The sequence below is a fragment of the Rhinatrema bivittatum genome, chromosome 6 (genome assembly GCF_901001135.1).
Source record: "Rhinatrema bivittatum chromosome 6, aRhiBiv1.1, whole genome shotgun sequence".
NCBI lineage: Eukaryota > Metazoa > Chordata > Amphibia > Gymnophiona > Rhinatrematidae > Rhinatrema > Rhinatrema bivittatum.
Window position 1 is genome coordinate 318,921,549 of NC_042620.1, and position 19,892 is coordinate 318,941,440.

The following is a 19,892-nucleotide window of genomic DNA, read 5'->3' on the forward strand; positions in this document are numbered from 1 at the left end:
AGGGCTCCTCTTAATCGTGCCACCAGGTGACACCTTTAACGCTGACCATGACTCCCTCCCTCTGCAGTATCCCCACCGCAGCTGACCTGACCCAGGCACTGAACCAGAGAACCTCTGCATGGTGGGGCGCATTTCCTCTAAGGCTCACTCTACAATCTGCTCCTGATGCAACTCCAACATTGCTCTCTGCTTCAACGGCAAGAGGTAACGGTGAATTGGACTCAGACAGCAATAAACAAGGGCCCTGACTTTTACGGTCTGGGAAGCTGATAAGTATGGGGTCAACATGTACGTCACGGCAGATGCTACCATGAGCTTGCTGGGCAGACTGGATGGACCGTTTGGTCCTTTTCTGCCGTCATTTCTATGTTAGTCTCTGATGGGTCCTGAAACTTTCATTATGAATTTCGTAGTAGCCTGGCTATTTATTTCTAGTAAAGCCTTGAACTAAAGAATTGTGGGATGCAGGAGACAGTCTCACCTTCCAAATTGCTTTGCTAAAATTGTGTAAGAACATATTGAGGTAGATAACTCAAATGTTATCAGTGTAAGATGACAATTGTGGCATATTCAACCACTTATCCATCTAAATTATAGCTGGATACAAAGGGGTGTTTTGGGGGCATTCTAGGGAGGGGCTGAATATTCAGCTAACCTAGCTAAATATCGGGTATGTCTGGGTAGGTTAGCCGGATAACTTTAGACCTGCTTCCGAACAGGTCTAAAGTTAGCTGGTTTTGTGTGGCTGGATAACCTGCCACTTAACTGGAAACCTTCAAAAGATATCCAGTTAAGAGGCAATGCTAATGGGGAAAAAAACCCCTGCATTCCAAAAGGCCCCAACCAGCCCCGCTCCTTGCAGGGCTGAGCTTGCCACCTGCTTCCTGCTCCCAAAAATGCACTGTATTGGCTGCTATAGCAAAAGCCAACGGTCTCGCCCCCTTCCCCCCCGATCTTTGGTCCGGTTTATTTTTTCCCCAACTTCCAGGGCTCCCCCTCCTTCCCCTCACCCCAACCCTAATCCTCCCACCATAGTGCTCAGTGGAAGCCTGTGGTTCTAGCAAAACAGTCACCAACCCCGGCCTCTGGTTTTGCTACATCAGCCAACACAGGCCATTTCTGGAGCAGTGAACAGGCGGCAGGCTCAGCCCCACAGAGCGTTGGAATGGTTGGGGCTTTAGGCCCACAATCTTGGTTTTTGGGGGGTTTTTTTATTAACACGTCAGCGGCTATAGTCATTTGAATATAGCCAGTCAAGTCTTAAGTTATTTGCCTACGATTAGCCAGATTGTTTTAAACATTTACCGTTATCCGGCTAATGTTAGCTGGATAACTTAAATTGGGAATATTCAGTAGGATGTTTATCCCACTGAATATCCGGGGCAAGTCATCTGGCTAACTGTAGCCGGATACCTTGTCCACCAAACATCTGAATGAATATGGACCCCATTATGTCTAGCTCTTGATGAACAAAGAGAATAGATGCCTGTAGTCTTTTGTAAATCCTTTATTGAAGTGGAGACACAAGGGTAGCCCGACTCTGGCCGAGTTTCGCCGTCTCAAAACGGCTGCCTCAGGGGCTTACATATATCGTCTTGAGTTCCCAGTTTTTGTACAAACAAAAAATGTAAGATGATCATATAAGTGACTATATGATCCACAACAGTGTTCCGTCTTTGAGCGCTTTCAAAACTGGATCTCCACTAGTCACTTATATGATCATCTTACATTTTTTGTTTGTACAAAAACTGGGAACTCAAGACGATATATGTAAGCCCCTGAGGCAGCCGTTTTGAGACGGCGAAACTCGGCCAGAGTCGGGCTACCCTTGTGTCTCCACTTCAATTAAGGATTTACAAAAGACTACAGGCATCTATTCTCTTTGTTCATCCTGACGGCTTTTATAGATCGCCTTCCTTTGTGCTTTTTGTGTCTAGCTCTTGAGACACAATACTAGATCCTCTTACATGGCAAGCATTGGCAAATAATTTTAAAAACTGAAAACCTCTCTTTTCCTCACTAATTTGCCTGGCAAGAATGCTTCTGGAAGCCCTGATTTTGCTGTGACCTGCTTTCTGAGGACCTACTTGTCATTCACAAAGGAATACATCAGCAGTCGCTCCTCAATGAACTTCTTCCACTCTGGTTTCTCGTTTTGAAGGTCCCGGTAGTTATCATTGGAGACAATAATGCCATCAGAGTCAAAGGCCAGCTTGACAATAAACCGGTCGTCGTAGCATACCACTCGCCTGCCCTGCACTCTCCGAGATGGGGTAAACACCAGGATTTTCTCCTTCTCCAGCCTGCGTAAAACCTCCTGATCTGAGAACATTTATAGAGAGGTCATGGTGAGAGAGGCATTCCACACGGCAATACCAATGCTTTGTTAGTGAGGAAAAAAAGCTTAACCAGAAAGAACACTTTCAGGTGATATCCAAGTACCATACTGAAAAGTTCATTCAACTTCTCGTTCAATAGGACTAAGGGCCTGCTTCACTAAGGCTTTTCTCCCAGTCTGTCTCTATGGGGAAAAAACTGGAATACACCAAGATCTAAGAGAGCAACTACAGCTATTAAACAGCAACTAACACCCGGTGCTACTGTCACATATTGTGCTACAATCATCCATAAATCAAGTGCCTACATGCAATAACGAAAGAAGGGATCAGTCAAGATACAATGGCCTTGCTACCCAGAACCCAAATAGCAGGAGCAGAGAGAGAAATTTAGCATGAAAATCCATGGTGATTTCAACAAAGAACCCATAAGTCACAGTTAGAAACAGAGGTTTCCCAGTTATCTCCAACATGTTCCCTATACCTAGGACCCAATGGTCTTTTCTCCAGTCACACATGAGCAATAGAAAGAATAGAAAGAATGAAAGAGATCCTTTTACAAGGACGCAGAGAAGTCCTGGTTTTTCTCTAGCCTCTGCTCTTGAAATTAAAAAATGTTTCTATGATTACTCTGCATGCCCTCCAGTTGCCAAAATACAGCACTTTCTAGATGCTTCTCAACAGAAACTTTCAACTTACAATTTCCCCTCAAATGTTTCAGGTTTTGCCAAAAAATGTTTTGATTTTATATTGTTTTGGTCTGAATATTAAACTATTCCCATGGAGCAATAACATTCTTCAGGGAGTCCAGTTTGGTGATGGCTATTTGTATTCAAGAGCCTCATAGCAGCGCTTAGAGAATGGCTACTTCAGATGTGATTTGGCACTGAGGGGTCAGCTCTCGGGGCTTCACGTGGAGTCCTTACCTGTGATGGGTGCATCAGGCCGGGACTGCTCCTTTCTCCACGCTGGTACAAATACAGTGATGTCTTTATGTCCCTTCTCCAGAAACCAGTCTACAGCCAGCTGTATCCCTCGGCAAGAGAAGGCTTCCTTGTTCCCATGACTGAGAGAAAAGAGAACAAAGGACCTCAGAGCAGCAGGAGAGAATGAGGGACAGTTAGCAAATGAGAGGAGTCAGGCCACTAGGGTTGTGTGAGGAAATAGCACTAGTTTATGTTCCCATATACACTCAAGAATTAGAATTAAGCAAAGAGGGAGCGGCATGCGTGGACCCCCACCCTGCTCCAGAATAGTCATCAATGGGTGCAAAAACCAGGTCACTGTGACATGAAATCTGCTCCTCCTCTGCCTAACGCTTCCAATTCCCTGAACTAAAAAGGGTCCCTGCGACTATGACTGAAAGAAGTAGGATCACACCAAGTTATGACTTTTCAAAACTGCAAAACCAGAAATGGGAACGTTCACAGCAGCTCATATCAAATTGAGACGAGATTGCCTTCACATCTGGATCCAGGGTGGATGCTTTTCACTGTCTAGGAAATGCTGATCTACAACCCAGTATCCTTCAAAGGGTTCCTGCATTACCACAGGGCAGTCAAATCGACAAGCTGTAACCTATTCTGCTTACACATTCAAAGCAAAGTAAATTGCACTCCAAATATTTAGGAAGCATTCGCAGACTGCACTAATGACTGAGTGGCTTGTTACTCTGTTAACTGGGGATTTTACAGATGGCTCTGGGCTACTGTTTGCCACAAGGCTCTCACTACTGGAGATTACAGGATGTCTCTTATCTTTAGTGGGACTCCTCACCCTTTTTGAGCTACTGAATGGTTCTTATTCAGAAATGGCAATTTACCTAGGGTCTCATTTTCATAAAGGTAGAGTTTGAAAAAGTTTAATCAACTGATTTTGAGAGTTGGCTGGTTAATCCTCTGTTGTAGACATTTTCGCCCAATAACATGCTAAATTTAGCCACCTAAATTCGCAAGGCAAATGCATTTAGCAAAATAAAGCAGAGTTGCTTACCTGTAACAGGTGTTCTCCTAGGACAGCAGGATGTTAGACCTCACACATGGGTGACATCATCGGATGGAACTTTGACTAGGCACACTGAGCATGCCCAGCATGTCCTAATCCACACGTCCAGTCTCGTAGTATAGAATTAAGATAAGTCTCGTAGTATAGAATTAAGATAAAAATAAAATAATAAATCATAGGAGAAACCCAACCCCGCAGAGTAGCAGGTAGGTTTCAAGAGGACTAATATCCAGCTGTCCTAGGAGAATACCTGTTACAGGTAAGCAACTCTGCTTTCTCCTAGGACAAGCAGGATGGTAGTCCTCACACATGGGTGAATCCCTAGCTACAGGCTGCTCCCCAACACAAAAGGGGACGAACAAGCACCAACCAGGTGTCAACGGGCACAACCACCACAGGGGGAGACAGCCTGAACCCAATGGGCTCTAGGTAGGGATAGTTGGGTTCTATACCTCAAACAGGTTCTGGAAGACAGACTGGTCAAACCTACTGTCCCAGGACCAGATCTGTACGCTTCCTGATACAGGAGGTACAATCCCATTCCTCTTTGCTTGTTGACATACCACATGGCAACTTGGTTGTCTGCTTGGATCAGGACAATCTTGTTGGACAGCCAATCACTGAAAGTCCATAGAGTGTACCTGATCGCTCGGAGCTCCAGGAAGCTGAAGTGACACTATACTTCCTGAGCTGACCACAGACCCCAGGTGTGGAGCCCCCAAATGGGCACCCCACTCCAGGATGTTTGCATCCATGGAAAGAACAATTTGGGTAGGGATATTTTGGAAAGATATTCCCTGCTCCAAATTTGAAAGGACACATCACCAGGAAAAGGAGTCCCAGAGGGATGGCGTGATGCGGATGTTTTCCTGAAGGTTCTGGGTGGCCTGGCGCCACTGCAACCTCAAGATCTATTGGGCTCTGCACATGTGCAAATGTGCCAAGGGAGTGACATGGATGGTTGCGGCCATATGACCCAGCAGCTTCAACATGTGCCGGACTAACATCTACTGGCTCTGTTGACTCACCTCTGCTATGGATGCCAAGGTGACCACCCTGGCGTGCGGTAGGAAGGCCTTTGCCTGAGCTGTGTCTAGCAGGGCTGCTATGAACTCCAATTAGGTGACGGGCTGAAGAGAGACTTTGGGTAATTGATGACAAACCCTAGTGACTCCAGAACCTGGATGGTCAAGTGCAAGGACCGATCTTGACCATCCAGCCGCTCTTGACCAGCCAATCGTCCAGATAAGGGAAAACATGCACTCCCAGTCTGCGGAGGTGCGCCCCCCACCACGGCCAAACATTTGGTAAAGACACATGGGGCCAATGCTAGCCCGAAGAGCAACATTCTGTACTGGAAGTACGCTTTTCCCACTACAAATTTGAGATACTTCCTGTGACCTGGAAAGATCTCTATGTGAGTGTAGGCACCCATCAAACTGAGAAAGCATAGCCAGTCCCCCTTTTGCAGGAGGGGAATCAGGGTGCCCAGGGAAACCATCTTGAACTTTTCTTTTCTGAGAAACTTGCTCAAGGCCCTAAGGTCTAGGATGGGATGGAGTCCCCTACTCTCTTTGGAATCAGGAAATACCAGGAGTAGAATCCCTACCTTCTTTGCCCTGGTGGGACAGGCTCAACCACTTTGTCCACTAAGAGGGCAGAGAGCTCCCGAATGAGTACCTCCTGATCCACTACCGGCCCCCAAAATGGGCAAGGAGGAGAATTTGGTGGGAAACCCAAAAGGTTCAATCGGCAACACTGGCGGACAATGGACAGAACCCACTGGTCTGAGGTTATACTGGGCCACCGGTTCACAAAGAAGATCCAGTGTCTTGGATATGGGTGGCTAACTAATGCTCCCTATGATCCAGTCAAAACCCCATCCCAGGATTTGGCTGGGGCGCTTATTGGGGCTTGGGAGCCCACTGCTGCCTGGGCGGCCACGAGAGCTCACCTTCTGAGAACAGAAGCGAGGGGGCCAGAGGATAGTGTTTCCTCTGGAAGTAGAAAGACTTCCTCGGGCCATAACTCACCAACCTCCTGCCTGAGGAGGGCAGGTCTGAAGTGTTAGCGGAGAGTTGTTGGAGGGTCGATGATGATCCTGCAACTGGGCCACCGCGTCCCTTACCCTATGTCTGAAGAGATGTACACAGCAGGTCAGTGAGTCTTTCCTGTATCTCCGGTTGGAGATCTGAGGCCCGCAGCCATGGCATTCTGTGGGTGCTGATTCCTACTGCAGAGACTCTCGCTGCTGTCTCGAAAACATTGTAGGTGGAGTGCATTTCTTGTTTTCCACACTACAGGCCCTGACACACCAGCGACAGGAAGATGTTTTGCTGCTGCTGAAGTAGCCACTTGGCCGTCTCCTGCACCTGCTTCCAGAGGTTGCGAGAGTATTGGCTCATATAGAGCTGGCATGAGGCAATGCGGGCAATGAGCATAGCCTCCTGAAAAACTTTCCTCCTAAGGGCGTCCAGTGCTCTGGCTCTCTCCCTGGGGGCACCAAAGCATGGATCCAGGAGCACTTGGCCTTCTTGAGAGTGGATTCGACCACTACTGATTGGTGTGCCAGCTGGTGCTTGTTGAATCCGGTAGCTTGCTGGACGAGGTAAACCCCGTCCGCCTTCCTGTTAACAGGAGAAACCAAGAGGGGGTGCTCCCAAATCCTCAACAGCAACTCTTTAAAGATCCCGTGCATCGGGACCGCCACAATCTCTTTAGGAGCATCCACAAACTGGAGGATCTCCAGTATTTTGTGCCGGGCATCCTCCTCCGTCATTAACTGAAACAGGATGGCTTCCACCATTGCCCGCACAAAGCCTAAAAAGGTTGGGTCCTCAGGGGAAGACCTCCTTCACTCCTCTGGAGGAGAAGGCTCTGAGGGGAGACCTTCCAAGTACTCTGAGGAGGATTCCACAGTGTCATCCCCCCAAGGGGTCATAAGGTGCCTCATCCTTGCTGTAATCCACAGGGGATGGGGCCCTAGGTGCTCAGCCTTTGTCCAGGGGTCTAGGCACTGATGCCAGACCTGGCAGAGCTGGACGGGGGAACTACAGGCCGTGGGATTGGCACCGGCACTGATGGGGCTTCCTCCTTGGAGGAACTGGCAATGACCACCACATCGGTCAGGGGAAGCATTGGTGCTCCGCCGGACATCGATGGCACCCTGGGAACCGGCACCACCTGGGTTGGTAACATACCGATGAGCACATTGAGATGCTCCAGCAGTGGTTCAAGCAGGGAGAGCCCAGGCACTGATATTGTCGGTGCCACCAGCTCTATGCCCCGGAGTGCCCGGTCGAACGCCAGCTGGACTCAGTGCTCCAACTCCTCCTCAAACGTTGCTGATGCCAAAATGGACTGGGAGGTAGGAGGGGTGGTCAGATCTTCCTTGGAATCGCAAGGTGGATCGATGACAGACACCTGGACCGGTGGAGACTGCCTGGGAAGTCTGGAATCGATGAAGGTCAGGCACTCCTCACCACAGGGTCACTTCGGGGGCATCGTGGCAAGAGCTGGCACCAACCCAAGCCTGGCACCATGTATCAAGGACTACTGGTGCCTATGCTTCCTTGGCTTCCTTTGGTGCTTAGCCTGGTCTTTCCCTGGTGCCAAGGTCAAAAGTGACAAACCTGATGTCCTCAACCTGGAAGAGACTGACAGGGGCCAGTCCCCGATGCCCCTATCTGCCAATGACTTTAACGGAGCAGGTGGCCCTGCCGATGTCTATGGCTTAGTGTCCATCAGTGCCGTAGTCCTTCAGCGTTGATGCCACTGATGCCGGTTGATGGCTTGGACTTCCTTGCCCCAAAGAGCTACACCATATTGTCAAGGCAAGCGTGACATCCTTTGGGGGTCATATGGTCGCACGTGCAGTACCCCCGAAAATTGTGCGATGCCCCCAAGCAGAGGATTCACACCTCGTGTGGGTCTGTGATGGACATGGTCCTCGGGAATTAGGGGCATCAAAAAAACCCTGACAAGGTCATGAAGAGGTAAAACTCAAAGGGCAAAAACAATAGAGAAAGCGACGGGCAACAGACATTGCGGGCACCAAAGCACTGTTGCCACGGGGGAATGGATTGAAAGAAAACTTACTAAACCAACGAAAAACCTAACTGGAAGCAAGAAGGAACCAAGAGGACCCACGATAGGGAAAAAACCGCGATAGACACCGACCAAATAGGTGAAAGTTTTCTAAAAACTTTAGAAGATAACATGAGCTCAGAAACCATGATGCAATAGCTCTGTGGAAAAAGGGAGACTGAATCCCACGTGGCCATGTGGATTAGGGCATGCTGGGCATGCTCAGTGTGCCTAGTCAAAGTTCCAGAAACTTTGACATAAGTTTTCCGTGCCAGGCTCCATCCGATGATGTCACCCATGTATGAGGACTACCATCCTGCTTATCTTAGGAGAAAAAAGAACAGCTTTCTGGGGTTATTTTCCTGACTCAGTTAGGCAATCCCAACCACACAAAACTGTTCTAAATCTAAGCTGTTAAAATTTTGCCCAGCTGCATAGAGGAGAATTTTAAATCACCTTGGTGAGGTGGGGCTGAAAATTCACCTAAGGATCCCCGGTTACAATGCTCAGTGGGGCTCCGAAAATTCACCCCAAGGGGACTTATTACATATATTTTATTCCTTCTGGGCTATTATTGGATCTGCTACTGCTTGGAGAAGGAAAGCCAGTCTGTGAATGGGAAATCCCCTGCTCCAGACTTCACATTACATGCTTTGTGCTTTTGCAGCACTGTGCTATTTCACATGAGACAAATGTCAACAGCTATTCTGGCTACCTAAGAGCAGCTCCGAGACACACTGCATGATAGCAATGCCAGAATCAATTTCTCTGTGTACAAGTGGGACTGCAGGTACTCTGGTATCTGGCATTAAGCAGTAGACTCCTGGGAGTCTGAACATTTCACAGGATTCCTCTTTGATTCATGCTAATGTCCACAACTTGGATTTGCATCTTTCAAATTCAATGTAAATGATGACTGAAGATTGTTTCATGAAATGAGGCATTCATGGCTGCCTTGAGAAGTCAATGTATGATAAAACTGAGTAATGCAGCACTAGCGCTTTCCATAGTGTAAGAAACTGGAATCTGTCCAACTTTACGCATCGCAGTGAAAGCCCTAGTCAGAACACGTCACGATGAGTCACTGCGCATTTAAGCAAATGGGATCAAATCTATGGGTCATCCTCGCATTACACTTTCACTTTGCTCCAATTATGGGGTGAGATATTTTTCCTCCCGCACTGTTGCCAATTCCCAACAAACTGGTATTATAAAACGCATACATCTATCTAGAAATGGCATCAGAAAAGATGATACAATTGCCAATTTCTTAAAGCCATAAAAAGCGCGGTTTTCTGCGCAGATGTGGCGCTTTGGAAACAGCGCAGTCACTTTAGTTTTATGTGCGCTCACTGGAGGCGGCATTGGGGTGGGGATCAGACTTGCACGCAGACGTCAGGATTTTCAAAGGTCTGCGCTTACGATTACATGTAGAAGTAAGCGCAGACCTTTGAAAATCCTGCCGTCTGCACAGAGCAGACTTTACTGCCATGTGCAGTGTTATAAAATTACACTCCCTATAACGAAAGAAGAGCTCTGAAGTTTTAGATATTGTATCAAGGCCAGAGGATAAATTAAAGAGGAAATACTGTCCCTACCTTATAGAAAATGTAGTGAAACTAACAGCTGACCACAAAGAGTCTCACAAAACTTGTTTGTATGTTGCAAAATGGAACTTCTAGTCATGAGATAAAGTGAAACTGTTGCTTCTTTACTAGGAGGAATAGCAGTGGGCTATGAACCAGGAGACCAGGGTTTGAGTCCCGCTGTCACTCCTTGTGACCTTGGGCAAGTCACTTTACCCTCCATTGCCTCAGGTACAAAAACTTAGATTGTAAGCCCTCTGGGGATAGAGAAATACCTGAATGTAAACCGATGTGATATCTCAGATTGAATGTCGTAAATAAATAATACTATACATTAGGACTAATCGCTGCAACTATGGAGGGCTTAGCTGATGTTCTCATTACATAAGACCAACAAAAGGAGAACTAGGCAGATGCATGCTAGCTAGCTAACAGGTTGCTGGGCAAGCTCCCAGCATCCTGTCCACAGTCCCCTTCCTGTGGAGGCTAATAGCCACAGTAATAGCATGCGCTGGCCTTGCACTGAAAAGGCAGCAGCTTGAGCCCAGCACCAGCCTTCAGCTGGCACAAAACAGTGAGGAGACAAGCCTTGTAAAGTTCACTAAGAAAGGAGAAGTGTATCTTTAAGACTTAACACAAGTGGCCTACTTAAGAGGATACTGCAAGCCACAGCTAAATGCTTGGAAAGAAGTCTGAGGATTCTAGAGTTTTCTGGCTGATGAGAATTCACCCCATGGTTTGAACATTTTGAAATGGGTGCAAGGCTCTTGAGAGAAGGTCCAAGTATCACTTATAGTCATATAAATTCGGAATTACAGGGGGAGGGAGTTGCACTCATCACACAATGGCATGACCTAGCGGCTAGTCTGCAGGGTTACATGCACCAGGTTCTAGAGCAGAGCTGATGCAATTCTAATCCTCAAGGGCCACCAGCTAGTCAGGTTTCCAATATCCTGAATGAATGTGCTTAAGAGAGGTCTGCATGCATGCAAATATGTCTCATGCATTTTCATTAGGGATATCCTGAAAACCCAACAGGTCGGTGGACCTCAAGGACCAGAATGGCCCATTCCTATTTTAGAGAGCTAAGGACAGTCCTGCAAAGGCTGGGTTAGTTGGCCCTTGCAAATGAAGGCTCATGGTGCTCTAGCTCAATAGCTGGAACCCCAAAAGGAGCAGTAGGAAAGTGCCAGGCTAAAACAAAGCAAGTGGATTATATAGTGCTTTTCAACCAAACAGTATCCCATCTGTTTATACTCACAGCGTTCACAGCACCTCAGAAGCATGCAGAGAGCAAGCTCCTGGGAGCTAGGGGCTGCATGTGAGCAATATTTATCATTACTATCATTCCCTACTTATACCTGGCAAGCTGAGGCTCAGGGAGGTATGCATGTATGCTCAAAGCCTCAGAACGTCCATGGCAGGTACAGCATTGAAGGAGTAGCCTAGTGCTTAAGAGCAGTGGGTGGGAAACCAGAGTTCAAATCCCGCTGCTGCTCCTTGTGACCTTGGGCAAGTCACGTTACCCTCCGTTGCCTCAGATACAAACTTAGGACCTGTTTCTTCCCTTCTGTGTCTAAGCCCTCCAGGGATAGGAAAATACCTATGGTACCATTTTTAAGTGCCAAAAAGCAGAATAGAAATAAATAATGCAGCACAGGAGTTCTGCCTCCTATGCAGTCGCTGTCCCACACTGTACTGCTGTACTTTATAGTAAAGGTGACCAGTCTAGTTATAAAGGGGGAGATGAGGAGAGGAAGGCTGGGTGATGGGAGGGAGAAGAATACGGCCTCTCCATGTAATCACAGAACAAGCTGGTGTTTCATGGGCGGTCATTTGGGTTCTGCTTGGGCCTTCCAGGCTTCTCATTATATTGCACCTGTAAACTGGCACATGATCATGCTTTTTGCAAGACATCACTGCCATCACATGAGGAGAGACAGAAGCTTCAGTTTTGGGGGTTTTTGGTCATAATTAGCATAAATGTCACTGTAAATTTCTAGGGCAAATCTGTATCCATAGTTTTATTCCCTTTGTTTTACCTAATGCTTTTACTAAAACTCAGATATGGGCAAAGCAAATCTATTAAATACAAAGTTTAAGTAAGAAAATGAAGCCTAACTCATGCCACACAAAAGCAAACATACAAAACCAGTATCAGGCAGAAACGACAGAAGCTGTTAGTCTATACTTGACGAACACCAAACATACTTAATGTCCTTAAAAATGGCGCCAAGTCATCACAGACCATGCGGCATGGCAAAACGGGGGAGTCTAGGCTTCCGTCCTACCTCATCGCCACATTACTCCCATCAATGACGATTGGTCTCAGATTGTCAGTATTATCCACCACATCATCTTCGAGAGAAACCTCTGGGCTTGCCATCTCCCTGGGGCACGGACCCCGGGGAACCAGCATGCCTGCAGTATTGCTCCCAACGCTTTGCCCCTCAGTTTCGCCTTTGTTGCCAAGCCTTACCAGTTCTGCCAGAATATCATTTATGAGGGCATCAGCCCCGAGTTTGTTGAGGACTGCTTGGATCTGATCACTGGCATAGCCCAACTTTACGGCAAAGTCCATTTTGGCTTGGTAATCCTTATCCAGGTTGGCTTTGTCTTCTTGGGGCTTTAGGTGATGGTCCTGCAGCACCTGAATGCTGCCCTGGGAGAAGCTTGGCCGGTCCAAACAGGGGGATCGGCAGAGTTGTCGGTGTGGTTTGTTGATCTCTTTGCTCCTATAATGACTGCTGGTGCTGCCTCCAGATCCACCACAGCAGCCCCCTTCGCTCTCCCTGCCTCCTTGCTGTTCAGCCTCGCTCTCCGAACTGGTCCATTCATCAGACTCGCCACTGCATTCCCCAGGGTCCTGGACAGAGGCTGCTGCAGCCATCTGCTCTTCTCGCAAGGGCCTTTTCTCCATTCTCAGCTTCTCCACCATGGACCAGGCTGTCATCACGTTCAGATGTCGGCCCGAGATCTCCACGCTCTTCTCCCTCACTTCCAGCACTGCTTGTGACTCATACTCTATGACATTGCGCAGGGTGCAAAGAAGTTTCCGCAGGGCCGGTGTCAGGCTCTCCTGTTTGGTATGTTCTGGACTGCACAATGCCAAGATATATTCCTACAAAGAAGGACAAAAACAAGGTACTGACATTTCATTCAATGGCTGGAAATGCAGACTGTCAATGTGAAAATCTCAGAAACAGCAATGGTACTATCAAAAGCAAAAGAAATAGTCATAATTTGTAGTAAACAGTCAGCAGTTGAAAACAAATTATTAAAGTTCCCCATTTGCTTTCTGAACTGTATTTCATTCTTGAGGTAAAGTAGATATTTGAAGGCCAATATTCAGCTGCTATCTGGCTGAACAAGTTAGCTGGATAAACTTATCTGGCTAACTTAGTCGAGATATTCTGCCATGTGGCTGCACCGCTGAATATGTTCAGTTATCTTATAGTTACTAAGCCAGATAAGGCTGAATATTGGCACTTATCCAGCTAAGCTAGTCAGATATGCAGCTCCACCCCGCAACACCGCTATCCCATCCCTCACTTATTGGCTGTTTAGCCGGTTGAACAGTCAGATAAGTGGCTGCCGCTAAGTGCAGCCAAATATTCAGACACTTGGAACTTAACCGGCTAAGTGGAGCGGAATAATGCCTCCCTGAAGTTTTTGAAAGCTCATCTTACTTGGCCATGCCCAAGAATGGAACAAAATAAAATTAAGGTGCAGCTGTCCTGAATGCCATCAGGCACAGGGCCTCTCTTCCAAGGCATGGAAAGAGGCAGATGTGCAATATGGATAGAAAAAAAAACAGCCCATCTTTTATTTCTCTTAAAACAGGAAAATAAGATAAGACCAAAAGAAGGCAGGGAAGAACTAAGAAAGGAGAACATTAGTACTACAGGGAAAAAGGAGGGAGATTTGGCTGTCTACTTTTCCTTTTGCTATCCAAATCTACAAAATGCATAATAAACAACACAGAAAGAGCAATAGCAGAGGCCTCAGTGGCCCTCTATTTCCCACTCGAAAACCTTCAGGGTGACTTCCCTTTTTCCTATTTCTTTTTGGTTTTAGACAAAAAGGACAACAAACATGTTGTGGGTGAGACCTTTTCAGTGCTGAGTCAATTTTATGATACTATATTATTTATTATCTCTTGTAGGCAAACTAGTTTTGTAATGGCAGGATATAAAAAATCAAATCCACTTGTGACTGGCTTTTAAGAGATATAACGGGGGCCTCAAAATCTTGAAAGTTAGTCACAAATGTATTATGTCAATCCAACAGAAAGGTGCAGACCACTCGTTCTATCATGGGAACTGCCCTCTTCAAGCCACAAAAATGAAAGCAGAAGTGGAACTTTTTTTTTTTTTTTTTTTTTTTTTTTTTTTTTTTTACACGTGACCTTGCTATGTAGAAAAGATAAAACTAGTCTAAAGTTATCTTTACTGTGCTAAAAAAAAACCCAGTTCCTTTATATGAAAAACCCCAAACACTCCACCCCAGTTGCTTTCAGTAGCTCAGATGAGAATGAGAATGACAAACACAAGGTTAACTCCAAGGCCTGCAGTAGCTTTCTAGGAAGTTCCAACAAGGAAGAAAACCAAAGCATTTGGCACTTAACCCTTGTCCAGGGCACTATATTTTGAAATTATATTAGTTACTTATGATGTGAAATTTTCACTGCTGCATTTTAACAGTTTCTAATCTGGCAATTTGGTGATAAAGTCACACAAAAACAACAAAACAAAACAGTACAAGTGGATTCAAAAAAGAGACTATTAAAGCATAGGGAAGATTGGTCAAGTCTCTGTTCCTTGTAAAGGCAATGCCTATTTATACATTGGTTTTAAGTTACATGTAAACCGACACGATGTGCAAACGGTTGTCGGTATATAAAACCGTTTAAATAAATAAATAAATAAATAAATAAAGTTATTTAACATAAACCAGTATTGCTAGAAACTGAAGGGTCGGGCAGAGGATGGACCACTGACCTCATGCCCTCTACTTGCTGCTGTCATGGCCAGGACATTGAACAAGAAGGACCTTTTATCTGACCCAGTTTGGCAATTCTTAAAAGTTCTTACGTCCCTCTTCAAACCTTAGATGTGCTAAGTCAGAGATAAGTCCAGTGTTTCGTGTACTTCCTATACATATGACATATGAAGTTGTACGTATATTTCCCACATGGACCAGGACCTGGATGAAAATTTCAAAAGAACTGGATTGGCGGAGAAGAGTTGGGATCCCCGGTTCCTGCTTTAGCCCTTATTCACCGCTCCCTGTGTTATCCTGGCTAGATTACTGATCAGTCTGAGCACAAGGGTAGGGTTTGGAAGTCTCTGGGGCAGGGGCAATATAAGCAAATAAAATATCACATACACCACTAATTAAGATTTATTCTAAAAAAAAAAAAAAGGTAGCAGCTAGAAAACCTGCGTGCTACTAGAATACACAGTCCTGCCTGACTGATGATAAGTTCACACATTAAGGAGGGGTGTTTGAGGGGGTGGGAAGGATGCAGGAGGAGCCTGGGGGGGGGGGGGGGGGGGAGCCAGCCAGGGAGGGGGAGGTTGTTAAAAATATTTTGTGCTGGTTTAGTCTGGGGGCAGGGCTGATAGTCATCTTTTCTTGAGCGCTGCCAATGGCACACAGCAGAACGTTTTAGCATGCACTATTGTAAAATAGTGTGCGTTAAAAAAAATATCAAAGAAACAAAACTCTACCGATAAAACAAAGAACCCCTGGCACACCTCTAGAAAATCCTCCACTTTTCCTTATTCTTCAGGTTGAACTATTGTGGTCTTCTGTTTCAAAATCTAATTCCTAGTACTATAAATAGCAGTGAAACATAAAGAGCTAGTGAGTGTGTTCAGTCTGCCATTACTAAGATTAATGACTAGTTGTACCTGTTTTTGCAACAGAAAGAATGGGGATGCAGTCTTGCCACCTGGCTCACGACTTGCTGAAGTGTAGTTTTTTAATTCCTAGCGATGGTGCCACATGGAGAGACACCAGCAACGCCTGGGCCTGGAGGTGTCAGACTTGCCACTCAGCACCCGTGGGTCATGACGCACAGAGCGAGTGACTTCCAGGGATCTCTCTCCAATAAACAGTTCCAGCCCTGGCAGGCCGATGCCTGGAACAGATGAAATACAGCGGGTCCTTCCCAGATCTCGGCTGTGTAACACAGCTGCTGCTTTGCATGTGAGCATTCCTTGTGCCAATAGTTTACATATACATATGCAGATCAAGGTTATTTAAAGCACAGGGAGAGAGTGGGAATGAATTTTAGCACATCCACAGAACAGGTACAGGATCTGAGCTTTACAAAATGTTTCCCTGGCCTTTCGATGGAAATATGTTTCTGATCCTTCCTGAAAAACATTTTTGCATACTGTTTTCCACATGGCTCTTATCAGGGAGCCCTCAGGGATGGTCCCCAATCTCATGCTCTTTTAGGTTGTTTTATCATACACATAGGTCAACTACTGTCACATGGTCCTGTGACTAAGAGGCATCCAGTTTCCTTAAAGAGAACCAGAGCAACAGGAACCAGTGCAAGATGTTGTTCTAGAGGCTGTGCAGGACTCAGTTTGTGTTTCCATGAGGTGTTCATTGTTGCACATAATCTGCATCATTATTCCATGACACTCACATTACAAAAAGATAAAGAGCTCTACTATCCTTGGAAAGGAAGTACAAATACAAAACTATTACAGAAAAATCTTTGCAGCCCAATGTGTGCTATTTTGACTGATTAAATAATATTAACCTCAACTTGAAAATTAATACAAACTGTTGCCAGTTGTCATATTTTGGGAGCGATCCAAAGTAGCAGAAGCTTCCCCATTGCAAATTTCAATTTTTATTTTATGTACCTACAGCAGATGAAGCAGTCAGGGACCTCATCTAGTGCTGCAGTGCTAATGGAAGGGGCATCAAGCAAGTTATAGAGGAAATTCAAGCCACTGCTTCACTCCCATATGACCAGCTTATCAGTCTTTTATGCAGAACAGTGTTAATGGATGGGTAACGTTAACCGTATCTCCCTGATTCATTTTGTCACCTCATCTCACGAAAGAACTCAATCAAATATAAAGTGAAAATCCATCAACAAGATAACTAAACTTTTATTTCACATACATTCCTCCTTTCTGTTCTCTCCCCTCAGGAGCACACTGAAATGAGCATGATCTAAAAAAAGGCCATCAAAAGACAGCGGCATCCACTGTGAATACCACACAGCAAGTCAGATTCTTTGCAAACTGTGCTACCTTCTGTAGGATCAACAACAGAAGAATCCAAGATGTTGCAGAATATGAGCTTTCAGGATCACACAGGTCCCACCTTCAGATGCGACACACATTTCCGAACTTCACCTTGAATAAAAACTCGCAATTCTATGCTGAAATTATTATTTTTATGTTCTATAGCAAGGGTAGGCAACTCTGGCCTTGGAATTCCATTAACAGGTCTGGTTTTCAGGGCATCCACAATGAATCTGAATGAGAGAGATTTGCATGCACTGATTCCATTGTATGCAAATATGTCTCATTCATATTCATTGTGGATGCCCTGAAAACCAGACCTGTTTGTGGCACTCCAGGACCAGAGTTGCCTACCACTGCTTTTTTGCAATGGCCCTGAAGCTCTGGGAGCAGCCATATGTGTCACTATAGCATGGGATCTATTTAATGTTCGGGTACTTGCCAGGTACTTGTGACCTGGATTGGCCACTGTTGGAAACAGGATGCTGGGCTTGATGGACCCTCGATCTGACCCAGTATGGCATGTTCTTATGTTCTTAACTGTCACAAATCACCTCCCATGAAACAGGCTCCGACTGGTTTATGTAGTCAGTGCGAACCTATCGGATCCAGCAACTATGTGACTTTTACATCAATATCATCATCATTTATTTATCTCATGCGTTTCCGTGTCATGTGCAAAGCAACATGGCTTCTCCCTGAAGTTCAGGGGGGAATTGTGGGAATGACACACAATTTAAAAAAGAAATAAAGAGTAACCTTTTTAATTAACTGAGTACAAGTGTTACTGTGCTTGCCACATCTTTCAAGATATTCAAACGTTTTTAGATGTTGCTATTTCTCCTCCTGCCTGGTCTCTCTGCAGACTAATTCTCAGCTCAGGGACCCATCTCCAAGTTGCCCGTTCCAAGTGACTGAAAGTCATTACTATCCGAAGGCTGAGCAATGGCCTACACGTAGTGAGTTTGTGGTCTCAGACCAGTTTCCAGAGGGCAGATGCCCGCAGCAGCATGAAAAAATGCCTATTGCAATTGACTTTAACTGGCAACTTGCTGGCAGTCCGGACAGTGACTGAATGGGCGTGGAAACCAAAAGGATTGTGCAGGGCAGCTCTCGCATTGCCTGTGCTGCACCTGCTCTGTGAATAAACAGAGCTTTTGTTCCCTGTTTGTACAAAACATTATATCTGTTCAGCAAAGCTATTAAAGCAATTGCACGTCATCTGTGTTTCTTCGGCATTGTGATTTATACATTAATGTCAGCGATGGATGCTTTTCATATGTTTCAGCTTACGGTTTCACAACAGCAACTAGGAAAACAAAAACATACTGAATTCACTGATCAGGGATTTTTTTTTTTTTAAATATAGGCTAAGTTAACATACTCCCAGAAGAGTACATAACACTAAAATACAGCACCATATGAAAAGACTTCACAATAAAATGTTTCTTTATCCATAATCTGGGGCATGATGCATGCCAAGGGAATTCTGTCTTCCTTCTGCATCTCTCTCTCTCTGTTAGTTACCTCTCTCTCCAGCACTTCAATTGATTGGAAAATTAGTTTACAAAAAATAAAAAGCTGAAACCAGGCTTTCAAAAATCTCCACTCCGCTCCTGGACGAGCGCTCCCATGATGTTATCGTGATTGATAATATCGCTTTCCCCCTGAAATCCAGCATTCTAAATCTGGGGATGCTAATTGACCAGTCTCTACCTTTTCGCCCATTTGTAAAAAACAGAATCAGAGCAGGATTTTTCAAACTTTGAGTGCTGTGTGGCCTGAGACACCTGTTAGAAAAAGCAGATTTCCGGACAGTGAGACAGGTTTCCATCTTACCATTAGTGGATTGCTGTAATTCTACTCTTTTGGGTCTTCCAGCCTTGACCCTCAAACCTCTCCAACTGTTGTTGAATGCCGCGGCACGACTGATCACCGGCACGAATAGAAGGGAGCACATCACGCCAGTGTTATTTGAGCTACACTGGCTCCCAGTAGTGGAGAAAATTAAATATAAGATAAGACTGAACGTGAACCATCATGTTCAATCTTATCTCTTCTGATGCATCACCATGGAGTAATGCCCTATTACAGCTATACTGCCCAACCAGACAGCTTCATTCAGCACAACGAGGGCTCCTGGACGTGCCCTCACCACTTCACGCCAGGCTAAGTACCACCGGAGAGTGCACCTTCTCAGTGGCTGCCCCAGTGACCTGGAACTCGTTTCTGGAAGCATTATGGATGACAGACAGTGCGAAGTCATTAAAAATATGGCTGTTCAGCAATGCAATTTTACTAAGTCCACAGAAGCATTTTTTAAATGTTTATTTTATCTAGGATTATGACTATCCATTTTATGCAAACGATATGATTGTGCTTATGTACATTGCCTAGGATACGGGCGATTAATAAATACAAATAAAGATAAAGACAACTGAATGCAGCTCATATGTTTTCTGTATACATACATGCTGCTGAGATCACGTCCTTTAATAACGAAAGCCACAGCTCATGGACAGAATAAAGACTTCTTTTTCACAGTACAAGCTGTCTTCTAGCATGCTAACCAACTTTACATTAAACAGCAACAAGTTATTTAA

General features: G+C 45.4%; 1 protein-coding gene across 2 annotated transcripts in view; it reads right to left on the minus strand.

Moving 5' to 3' along the window:
- ZC3H12B (zinc finger CCCH-type containing 12B) overlaps positions 1–19,892 on the minus strand; it is a 165,177-nt gene that overhangs the window by 12,480 nt on the left and 132,805 nt on the right. For both annotated transcript variants that reach the window (XM_029607560.1, XM_029607561.1), the window contains exons 2-4: positions 12,304–13,133; positions 3,263–3,402; positions 2,088–2,322 (exon numbers count right to left, since the gene is read on the minus strand). In XM_029607560.1, coding sequence (XP_029463420.1) covers positions 2,088–2,322; positions 3,263–3,402; positions 12,304–13,133 — 1,205 coding nt within the window. The remainder of the gene's footprint in view (positions 1–2,087; positions 2,323–3,262; positions 3,403–12,303; positions 13,134–19,892) is intronic.